This window comes from Cherax quadricarinatus, chromosome 9 (genome assembly GCF_038502225.1).
Source record: "Cherax quadricarinatus isolate ZL_2023a chromosome 9, ASM3850222v1, whole genome shotgun sequence".
In the NCBI taxonomy this organism is placed as follows: Eukaryota; Metazoa; Arthropoda; class Malacostraca; order Decapoda; family Parastacidae; genus Cherax; species Cherax quadricarinatus.
The window spans coordinates 53,259,154-53,271,773 of NC_091300.1; the positions used below are offsets into that span (position 1 = coordinate 53,259,154).

The following is a 12,620-nucleotide window of genomic DNA, read 5'->3' on the forward strand; positions in this document are numbered from 1 at the left end:
TTTCCAGTACTCAAGTCTAGCTATATAAAAATAACTGGTTTCCCTGAATCCCTTCACTAAATATTACCCTGCTCACACTCCAACAGCTCGTCAGGTCCCAAATACCATTTGTCTCCATTCATTCCTATCTAACACACTCACGCACGCTTGCTGGAAGTCCAAGCCCCTTGCTCACAAAACCTCCTTTACCCCCTCTCTCCAACCTTTTCGAGGACGATCCCTACCCTGCCTTCCTTCCCGTACAGATTTATGCGCTCTCCATGTCATTCTACTTTGATCCATTCTCTCTAAATGACCAAACCACCTCAACATCTCCTCTTCAGCCCTCTAATACTTTTATTAGCTTTACACCTACTCCTAATTTCCACACTCCAAATTTTCTGCATAATATTTACACCACACATTACCCTTAGACATGACATCTCCACTGCCTCCAACTGTCTCCTCGCTGCTGCATTTGCAACCCAAGCTTCACACCCATATAAGAGTGTTGTTTTTTCTTCTTATTCTTTTTAGTAATCATTACAGGAAAAGGGGTTACTAGCCAATTGTTCCTGGCATTTTAGTATATATACAGCCGAAACAGTCAAAGGGTTAATTAATCATTTCATAGTCACTAAAGAAAGTGGTATTGTGACTATGTATTTTTCAGAGGTGATATACAAATCTTGTTTGTTACTTGTAGGCTTACATGTATGCAATTTTATATTAAAATGTAGCTTACACCTGTCTGGCCTATTAATGCCCATGCATTTTTTAAGTGCACAGTTTGATTGCTTTCCATACATGGGGCCCACCAAAACTGTTCCCAATTGGGCCCCGCACCTCCTAAGGCTGGCTCTGAGTGTGACCTAAGTGTAAGAAGTAGCAAGATGCACCTGAAACCTTGCATGATTATGAGACAGAAAAAAGTCACCAGCAATCCTACCATTATGAAAAACAATTACAGACCTTTATTTTACACTCACTTGGCAGGACGGAAGTACCTCGCAGGGTGGTTGCTTGTGTTACATTTATGGATTTATAAAATGCATAACATAGAGTTAAGGTCACAGGTTGGTAGACAGCAACCACTCAGGGAGGTATTACTGTACTGTGGTAGTAGGATGGTAGACAGCAACCACCCAGGGAGGTATTACTGTACTGTGGTAGTAGGTTGGTAGACAGCAACCACCCAGGGAGGTACTACTGTACTGTGGTAATAGGTTGGTAGACAGCAACCACCCAGGGAGGTATTACTGTACTGTGGTAGTAGGATGGTAGACAGCAACCACCCAGGGAGGTACTACTGTACTGTGGTAATAGGTTGGTAGACAGCAACCACCCAGAGAGGTATTACTGTACTGTGGTTGAAGGCTGGTAGACAGCAACCACCCAGGGAGGTACTACTGTACTGTGGTAGTAAGATGGTAGACAGCAACCACCCAGGGAGATACTACTGTACTGTGGTAGTAGGATGGTAGACAGCAACCACCCAGGGAGGTACTACTGTACTGTGGTAATAGGTTGGTAGACAGCAACCACCCAGAGAGGTATTACTGTACTGTGGTTGAAGGCTGGTAGACAGCAACCACCCAGGGAGGTACTACTGTACTGTGGTAGTAGGATAGTAGACAGCAACCACCCAGGGAGGTACTACTGTACTGTGGTAGTAGGATGGTAGACAGCAACCACCCAGGGAGGTACTACTGTACTGTGGTAGTAGGATGGTAGACAGCAACCACCCAGGGAGGTACTACTGTACTGTGGTAGTAAGATGGTAGACAGCAACCACCCAGGGAGGTACTACTGTACTGTGGTAATAGGTTGGTAGACAGCAACCACCCAGAGAGGTATTACTGTACTGTGGTTGAATTTGGTAGACAGCAACCACCCAGGGAGGTACTACACACCCTTCTGAGTTTTCTTAATAGTTCTTGTTCTAATTTATTTCCTTTCATCTCGATGAGGAAGTTAAGAAGAATTCTTCCTATGTCAGACATGCGTGTCGTATGAGGCGCTTAAAATGGCTCCAGTCTTTGAACATTTTTTCTGGAATACAAACAAGCTGACTTGTTTAAAATTCAGTTGTAAAAAACTTTACAGGAAAGCCCTGTTTCAAAAGCTCTTTGAAATGACCTCTGACACTGACCTAACTCTCAGAGACTTTTGGAAGAGTCAGTTCAACATCCTAGTGTGTGTGAGGCTGCTAATCAAAGCCTGGTAAATGCTGTTTCACTGTAAAGACAGTGAATGACTGGATATCAGAGTGGAGGGAGGGAGTACAGAAGAAGTAAATGTTTGGATATTTGGGAGTGAACTTGTTAGCAGACAGGTCTATGACAGATGAGGTGAACCAGAGATATGATGAGGGAAAAAGGTGGGAGATACATTAATAAGGCATCCATGGAGACAGAATCTTATCCATGGAAGCAAAAGGAGTACAGTGGTATCAACACTCTCATAAGAGTATGAAGCATGGGTTTCTAAATGTTACAGTGAGGAGGAGGAGGAGGAGGAGGAGGAGGAGGAGGAGGAGGAGGCCAGATGTCATGTTTGATCGCGATGTTTGGTGTGAATATTATGCAGAGAATTTGGAACTTAGAGATTAAAAGGCGTGGGGTTACCAAAAATATTATTATGAAGGCAGAGAAGGGGTTGTTGAGGTATTTTGGATACTCAGAGAAGATGAAACAAAACAGGATGACTTGAAAGTTATCTGAATCTAGGGTGGAGGGAAGGAGGGGTAGAGGTCATCCCAGGAAAGGTTGTAGGGAGGGGGTAGGGAGGTTTTTACGGCTATGTCTTGGACATCCAACAGGTTTGTTAGATAAGAGGAAGTGGTTTTTATTATTTGACATATTATTGGTGTCTGAGCAAGGAAACACTTATGAAGGAATTCAGGGAAACTGTTTAGCCAGAGTTCTAAATACTGGACAGGAAAATAACCATGCTACATATAAACTAAATAATGTAGATCTTAATATTACGGATTGCGAAAAGGATTAAGGAGTTCTGGTTAGTAGTAATCTAAAACCAAGGCAACAGTGCATTAGTGTTCCTAATAAAGCTAACAGAATCCTTGGCTTCATAGCAAGAAGTATAAATAATAGAAGTCCTCAGATTGTTCTTCAAGTCTATATATCTTTGGTTAGGTATCATTTAGATTATGCTGCACAGTTCTGGTCACCGTATTACAGAATGGATATAACTGCACTGGAAAACGTACAAAGGAGGATGACAAAGTTGATCCCATGTATCAGAAATCTTCCCTATGAGGATAGACTGAGGGCCCTGAATTTGCACTCTCTAGAAAGGCGTAGAATTAGGGGGGAGATGATTGAGGTGTATAAATGGAAAACAGGAATTAATAAAGGCGATGTAAATGGTGTGCTAAAAATTATTTAACAAAGACAGAACTCACAGCAATGGTTTTAAATTGGAAAGCACTGGTTTGGTAATAGAGTTGTGGATGAGTGGAACAAACTCCTGACTACCATCATAGACGCTAAGACGTTGTGTAGTTTTAAAAATAGGTTGGATAAATACACGAGTGGGTGTGGGTGGATGTGAGTTGGACCTGACTAGCTTGTGCTACTAGGTCGGATGCACTGCTCCTCCCTTAAGTGACGTGTCTGACCTCACTAGGTCAAGGCATTGGCTCAAGCCGGTGGGAGAATTGGAGCTGCCTCACATAGGCCAGTAGGCCTGTTGCAGTGTTCCTTCTTTCTTATGTTCTTATGAGCCCTAGAAGTGAGAGGTTTAGTGCCTACATCCTGACAGAAGGATGGGGATGTTACAGTTTAGTGGGTCATCTGAGCTGTGATGTCAGAACACTTCTAGCAAGACAGTGAGATAATCAATGACTAGTAAGTGTTTTCTCTTACAGGTAACCATATCTTGGTGGAAGATAACCAGTATCAAAGTTTCAATAATTCTAATATTTAACTGAGACACATTTTTTCTGAAAAGTTACAATGTTTTTCACTTCAAAGCATGGACGGGTTCTTAACCTTTTAATGATTACACACCAATGGATTGGCCAATATGTAACCATACCCCCTTCACCAGTTGAAATCATCACCACCAGTCCTATTAAGTACCAGTATAATGTCAAAAGAAGTCAATAGCTTGGTTTATTTTACATATGAACAGCTAGAAACAGAACAGGTCATAGTTTATTCTAAACTAATATAACAGCACTTTTTTATTCTAAAATTTTCAGAGATCGAGTCCCATACCATCATACATACAGAGGAGGATGACAAAGGTGATCCCATGTATCAGAAATCTTCCCTATGAGGATAGACTGAGGGCCCTGAATCTGCACTCTCTCGAAAGGCATAGAATTAGGGGGGATATGATCAAGGTGTGTAAATGGAAAACAGGAATAAATAAAGGGGATGTAAATAGCATGCTGAAAATTTCCAGCCAAGACAGGACTCGCAGCAATGGTTTCAAGTTGGAAAAATTCAGATTCAGGAAGGATATAGGAAAGCACTGGTTTGGTAATAGAGTTGTGGATGAGTGGAACAAACTCCCGAGTACAGTAATTGAGGCTAAAACGTTGTGTAGTTTTAAAAATAGGTTAGATAAATACATGAGTGGGTGTGGGTGGGTGTGAGTTGGACCTGACTAGCTTGTGCTTCTGGGTCTGGTGCCGTGCTCCTTCCTTGAGAGGAGGTGACCAGACTGGGTGGGTCATTGGGCTAATCCCGAGGGGGGGGGGATTGGTCTAATCTGGGGGGGGGGATTATTGGTCTAATCCAGGGGGGGGGACATGGCCCTGCTCCACATAGGTCAGTAGGCCTGTTGCAGTGTTCCTTCTTTCTTATGTTCTTACCTGGAGAGTACCTGGAGAGGGTTTTGGGGATCAATGTCCCCCTGGCCTGATCTGAGATCAGGCTTTGTGTTGGATAGGACCTGATCAGTCAGGCTGTTACTGCTGGCTGCACACAAACTGACGCATGAACCACAGCCCGGCTAGTCACGTGCACACTTTAGGTGTCTGTCCAGTGCCTTTTTGAAGACAGCGAGGGGTCTATTGGTAATCCCCCTTGTGTATGCTGGGAGGCAGTTGAACAGTCTTGGGTCCCTGACACTTGTGTTGTCTCTTAGTGTACTCATGGCACTTCTGTTTTTCATTGGGGATATGTTGCACCACCTGCCGAGTCTTTTGCTTTTGTAAGGAGTGATTTTCGTGTGTAGATTTGGGACTAGTCCCTCTAGGGTTTTCCAAGTGTATATTATGTACCTCTCTCGCCTGTATTCCAGGGAGTACAAATCAAGGGACTTGAACTGTTCCTAGTAATTTAGGTGTTTTATCATACTTATACACGCCATGAAAATTCTCTGTATATATTCTCCAGGTCTGCAATTTCACTTGCCTTGAAAGATGCCGTTAGTGTACAGCAATATTTCAGCCTAGAGAGAATAAGCAATTTGAAGAGAATCATCATTTGGTTTCCATGCTCCCAGTTAACCTTTGAGGGTCCGTCCCATAGTTCTATGGCTTTGAAGCCTGGGTCCGAGCTGAAGTTCTACGCCATGAGCTCGGCTCACTCAGACAAGCTGTGAGTGGTAAGTGTGCACCATATAAAACAAATCCTGCAGCATGCAATGCATAATGAGAAAAAAAACTGCTACTGTATTTTTGGATTAAAGCAGAGACTTTGTGGTGTTTTCTCGTAGTTTTTTACAGTTGTATTCATGGTTTCTTGGTCTTATTTGATAGAATGGAAGACATATTACAGAAATAGAGATGATTCTGATTGGTTTTAGTACTGAAAATGGCTTGAAACTGAGCTCAAAGTAGCAAAAATGTACGATTTTTGCTGATGTGCAAGTGTAAATAAATGACGTCACGCATCCAATACATGTTAGCTAGTGGGTCTAATATAAGTTCGAGAATGTACTGATATCATTTATACAATTATTACAATATTGCATGACAGTAAATCTTCTATATTTTGGCATGAATAAAAATTCATTACGTGAATAAAAAATCGAAAAGGAATTCATTTGTAAAGCCTGGAAATGTAACTAATAAACAGAGGAAATGTTATTTTAGTGCCAGGAATGCCTGCATTGTTTATTCTGGACTCAATTTTGAAACTGAAATATTTTGAACTTTATGTGAAATTGGTCAAATTACCAATTTCTGATCACTTTATTGGGTAGTTGAAACAGTTGACTTTGAGATTTCTTGCACCTAATCGATAAAATAGAAGTGATACTTGCCAAATAGCTTAGAATTTGGTCCACTGGAATAATGTAATTGGCCTAAAATGGGAGTCAAAATGGGCAAAATTGCCAATGCGTAAATATCGTTGATGTAGCAAAATCTGTGAGAGTGTAATTTTGCCAATTTTCCATCAAATTTCATACTTTTTGTTTTATTACCTTCAGAAAAAGATTCTTTACCATTTCATAAGAAAAAATTTTTTTTTTTTTTTTTTTTAAATTTTGGACCCTCTGGACAAGTTTGAGATCGGAGTCTGGACCCTGAAACGGTTAAGAATCACTACTCTAAAACATGAGTTTATTGGTAACCATTCAGGTAAGGACCTTTGTTAGTTTGTTAATGTTGGTGCTTAGTGTCAAGAGGTCTGCTGGGACTGACAATATCAAGGTTGTATCATCAGTAAAGAGAAGAGGTCTGCTGGGACTGATAATATCAAGGTTGTATCATCAGTAAAGAGAAGAGGTCTGCTGGGACTGATAATATCAAGGTTATATCATCAGTAAAGAGAAGAGGTCTGCTGGGACTGATAATATCAAGGTTGCATCATCAGTAAAGAGAAGAGGTCTGCTGGGACTGATAATATCAAGGTTGCATCATCAGTAAAGAGAAGAGGTCTGCTGGGACTGATAATATCAAGGTTGTATCATCAGTAAAGAGAAGAGGTCTGCTGGGACTGATAATATCAAGGTTGTATCATCAGTAAAGAGAAGAAGTCTGCTGGGACTGATAATATCAAGGTTGTATCATCAGTAAAGAGAAGAGGTCTGCTGGGACTGATAATATCAAGGTTGTATCATCAGTAAAGAGAAGAGGTCTGCTGGGACTGATAATATCAAGGTTGTATCATCAGTAAAGAGAAGAGGTCTGCTGGGACTGATAATATCAAGGTTGTATCATCAGTAAAGAGAAGAAGTCTGCTGGGACTGATAATATCAAGGTTGTATCATCAGTAAAGAGAAGAGGTCTGCTGGGACTGATAATACCAAGGCTGTATCATCAGTAAAGAGAAGAGGTCTGCTGGGACTGATAATATCAAGGTTGTATCATCAGTAAAGAGAAGAGGTCTGCTGGGACTGAAAATATCAAGGTTGTATCATCAGTAAAGAGAAGAGGTCTGCTGGGACTGATAATATCAAGGTTGTATCATCAGTAAAGAGAAGAGGTCTGCTGGGACTGATAATATCAAGGTTGTATCATCAGTAAAGAGAAGAAGTCTGCTGGGACTGATAATATCAAGGTTGTATCATCAGTAAAGAGAAGAAGTCTGCTGGGACTGATAATATCAAGGCTGTATCATCAGTAAAGAGAAGAGGTCTGCTGGGACTGATAATATCAAGGTTGTACCATCACTAAATAGAACAAGTGTCACATGTTAGGTGCGTAAAAGAACCTATATTAGTTTAATTTTAACTCTGTTGAGATATGATTGAGTTATGGTATCAAGCATGGCAGAATGAGAGAACTATTAGTGTAAGCAGGTACAACACTTGTTCGCATTCCTCAAGTCTATTGTAACAGTAAAAGGGACCAGCAAAGCTACCACTAATAAGTAGGTAACTGATGAATGGTAATATGTGAGAAGTTTGTGCTCATTACTATAAATGTTACCAGCAAATTGTAATTATTCTTCTGGGGATATAATCATGAATGTATTTATCAGACTACAAAAAGTAATGTGGTTAAGGTAGACTTAAGAAGTATCAACAAAATATCCACTGCAAGTTTATCAGTGAACTGGTCATATAGTTGGTAAGTGTTAGGAAAACATCAGCTCTTTGTGTACTTGAGGTGTCACCAAAGAATGTGCATGATTATGCATTCTTCAGTAACTGGGGCAGCTAATAATAATGTATAATAATGAAGTCAGAGCAAGTGATAAAACTTGTGGAAAAAAGAAAGAATTTGAATGACTCACTGTGCTTCAGAAACATCTTGTGAAGTTTTCAGTGATGTTTTACTTAGAAGTTTATGTACTGTATTAAAAAGCCCAACTTCACGAAGTCCTTCAACAATTCCTGAAAAAAATAAATAAAAATATACTGGATCAACAAAATAATTATTAACATAAACCATACCCCCGGCCGGGATTGAAGCGCGACGGGCTGGAGTTTTGAGACTCTATGACCGCGGGTTCAATCCCGGCCGGGGGTATGGTTTATTTGCAATCGTGTCATTACGATTTCTTAAGTCATGTTGACGGCAGTGAAGGGACTTGAGCTAGAGTTCGTCACGGCCACGCTAGCTGGAGATTCGTCTGTAAAAACTTGCATTTGTGGTCACAGAGGTGCCTGTGCTAACTTTCCTATGGTGTAGAAATATACCTAGTTGGATGAATCTTATTGTGGCTAGCTGGTCTAGTGGCTAGCGCGACGGGCTGGAGTTTTGAGACTCTATGACCGCGGGTTCAATCCCGGCCGGGGGTATGGTTTATTTGCAATCGTGTCATTACGATTTCTTAAGTCATAATTATTAACATAAAATATATATGCAAGGAATTAAAAATAAAAATTAAGTTAATATAGTGAGGTGTTAGAAAATGTTCAGCAATGTTGTAACATCTACAGTATCAGGCTTTATTTTTACTGTTTAATATCTATTTTAACTTTTTATGTAATACAGTGAACAGTAAAGTATTTAGTCAGTACCAAGAATACAATTAGCAGAATCATGGATGGCAAGAGCATCGAGCCAGCGTCCACGGTGCTGAGAGCGCAGAGCTCTGGCTGAAGAGTCACTAAGTCTGCTGGCTCCTACACATCCCTCCACACCATCACTGTCACCCAGACAACTGTATACCTGACAACAATAAATATACATAAAATTAAAATGTGCATATAAAAAGGTGTGATGAGGTGAAAATATGTATATCCACTTTCATGTTCCATGTTTATACACCTGCACTTCTCTAGGTGAACAACAACATGCAATCACCTTTCATGTTCCATGTTCACACACCTGCACTTGTCTAGGTGAACAACAATATGCAATCACCTTTCATGTTCCATGTTCACACACCTGCACTTGTCTAGGTGAACAACAATGTGCAATCACCTTTCATGTTCCATGTTCACATACCTGCACTTGTCTAGGTGAACAACAATATGCAATCACCTTTCATGTTCCATGTTCACACACCTGCACTTGTCTAGGTGAACAACAACATGCAATCACCTTTCATGTTCCATGTTCACACACCTGCACTTGTCTAGGTGAACAACAATATGCAATCACGACTCACGAAATCGTAATGACACGATTGCAAACAAACCATACCCCGGCCGGGATTGAATCCACGGTCATAGAGTCTCAAAACCCCAGCCCGTCGTGTTAGCCACTAGACCAGCTAGCAACAATAAGATTCGTCCAACTAGGTATATTTCTACACCATAGGAAGGTTAGCACAGGCACCACTGTGACCACAAATGCAAGTTTTTACAGATGAATCTCCAGCTAGCGTGGCCGTGACGAACTCTAGCTCAAGTCCCTTCACTGCCGTCAACATGACTCACGAAATCGTAATGGCACGATTGCAAACAAACCATACCCCGGCCAGGATTGAACCCGCGGTCATAGAGTCTCAAAACTCCAGCCAGTCGCGTTAGCCACTAGACCAGCTAGCCACAATAAGATTCGTCCAACTAGGTATATTTCTACACCATAGGAAGGTTAGCACAGGCACCACTGTGACCACAAATGCAAGTTTTTACAGACGAATCTCCAGCTAGAGTGGCCGTGATGAACTCTAGCTCAAGTCCCTTCACTGCCATCAACATGACTCACGAAATTGTAATGACACAAGATTCGTCTGTAAAAACTTGCATTTGTGGTCACAGTGGTGCCTGTGCTAACCTTCCTATGGTGTAGAAATATACCTAGTTGGACGAATCTTATTGTGGCTAGCTGGTCTAGTGGCTAACGCGACGGGCTGGAGTTTTGAGACTATGACCGCGGGTTCAATCCCGGCCGGGGTATGGTTTGTTTGCAATCGTGTCATTACGATTTCGTGAGTCATGTTGACGGCAGTGAAGGGACTTGAGCTAGAGTTTGTCACGGCCACGCTAGCTGGAGATTCATCTGTAAAAACTTGCATTTGTGGTCACAGTGGTGCCTGTGCTACCCTTCCTATGGTGTAGAAATATACCTAGTTGGACGAATCTTATTGTGGCTAGCTGGTCTAGTGGCTAACACGACGGGCTGGAGCTTTGAGAGACTATGTACGCGGGTTCAATCCCGGCCGGGGTATGGTTTATATGCATTCACCTTTCATGTTCCATGTTCACACAGCTGCACTTGTCTAGGTGAACAACAACATGCAATCACCTTTCATGTTCCATGTTCACACACCTGCACTTGTCTAGGTGAACAACAATATGCAATCACCTTTCATGTTCCATGTTCACATACCTGCACTTGTCTAGGTGAATAACAACATGCAATCACCTTTCATGTTCCATGTTCACACACCTGCACTTGTCTAGGTGAACAACAACATGCAATCACCTTTCATGTTCCATGTTCACATACCTGCACTTGTCTAGGTGAACAACAACATGCAATCACATTTCATGTTCCATGTTCATACACCTGCACTTGTCTAGGTGAACAACAACATGCAATCACCTTTCATGTTCCATGTTCACACACCTGCACTTGTCTAGGTGAACAACAACATGCAATCACCTTTCATGTTCCATGTTCACACGCCTGCACTTGTCTAGGTGAACAACAATATGCAATCACCTTTCATGTTCCATGTTCACACACCTGCACTTGTCTAGGTGAACAACAACATGCAATCACCTTTCATGTTCCATGTTCACACACCTGCACTTGTCTAGGTGAACAACAATATGCAATCACCTTTCATGTTCCATGTTCACACACCTGCACTTGTCTAGGTGAACAACAATATGCAATCACCTTTCATGTTCCATGTTCACACACCTGCACTTGTCTAGGTGAACAACAATATGCAATCACCTTTCATGTTCCATGTTCACACACCTGCACTTGTCTAGGTGAACAACAATATGCAATCACCTTTCATGTTCCATGTTCACATACCTGCACTTGTCTAGGTGAACAACAATATGCAATCACCTTTCATGTTCCATGTTCACATACCTGCACTTGTCTAGGTGAATTGTAATAAGTGTACTGTAATAAAGACAAAACTTCCCACTCTTTTGACTTCCATTATTGCCTCTACTGAATCTTGCCACCTTTTCTTGCGGCTTTTATTTTATTTTCTCGCTTGTCCAATATAAGCTTGATGAGGAAACTGCATTGCTGTTTTCCAGTGCAAGCAACTGGCAACTAGTATTTTATTTATCCTGTCATACAAGTATACAAGTATGAGACATAAACCTGTTAAAGGTTTTGCACTCAAACAAGATTGAAGATCTTTTCTATTCATCTTGTCAACGTGTAAAACTGTTGTGTAGGTAAATATTACTGGCTACTATACTTTTAATATTCAATTTCTTGCAACAAACCGGGGGTATCCCACCGAGTCAGGGTATCCCTCTAAGGCAGGGTATTCCATCACGGCAGGGGAACCCACTGAGGCAGAGTATCCCACCAATGCAGGGTATCCCACCAAGGTAGGGTATCCCAGAGAGGCAGGCTGGCCCAAAAAGATAAACTAAAGTTTCTATTTTTAACTTTAGTAATGCATACAGAAGGGATTACTAGTCCCTTGCTCCCGCCATCAGTCTCTGTTTATCTCTGTCACTGCTTATGTGTGTCTGTCTGTCTGTCTTCCTGTCTCTTTGTCTACTTGTCTCTCTGTCTCAGAGAGAGATGCTCGTGAACCAACAGGTATTACACACGATGCAGAGTCGTCACGTCTGATTCCTGACCAAGTGAAAATGCATATTACTTGCCAGTCATGCTTATCATGCCTTATATCTACAAGCACAGTATAGCACTTTGTCTGGATTTTTTTGGGTTATCCTAGGTAATTTACACTATGTATAATAACTATTTATGTGTACCTGTGAGAGAGACAAACACAGACACAGACAAACAGACAGAGACAGAGACAGCCAAAGTCAATCAGCCACCTAACCACTCACCCGGCCACCAGCCACCAGCCACCCAGCCTGCCAAACATATATTACACATGTTCCAGAATTGTTTCTCTTTACTTAGGCCATAGGTTACAGGACATTCTGGCAGGATGACACTACCAGTGGAATCAAAATTGAAAGTATGTTGCATAAATGTTGCACACGGGTTATTATCGGGGTTTTTGATATTTCCTAGACCACCTGTGGCCAGATCCATCTCAAAGCCACTAAACTCTGGGTCAACATCATTTTCCTCTTAAAAGGGGAGTGTTAATATGACATGACATCAGTTAATCCCTGGTGTTTGCCGTGCTGTTTGCTCTAGC

At 41.5% G+C, this 12,620-nt stretch overlaps 1 protein-coding gene across 4 annotated transcripts in view; it reads right to left on the reverse strand.

Annotated features, from left to right (window-relative positions):
- Positions 1-12,620, reverse strand: part of tefu (Serine/threonine-protein kinase tefu) — an 844,515-nt gene that overhangs the window by 267,831 nt on the left and 564,064 nt on the right. For all 4 annotated transcript variants that reach the window (XM_070083426.1, XM_070083425.1, XM_070083427.1 and 1 more), the window contains exons 40-41: positions 8,869-9,019; positions 8,139-8,238 (exon numbers count right to left, since the gene is read on the reverse strand). In XM_070083426.1, coding sequence (XP_069939527.1) covers positions 8,139-8,238; positions 8,869-9,019 — 251 coding nt within the window. The remainder of the gene's footprint in view (positions 1-8,138; positions 8,239-8,868; positions 9,020-12,620) is intronic.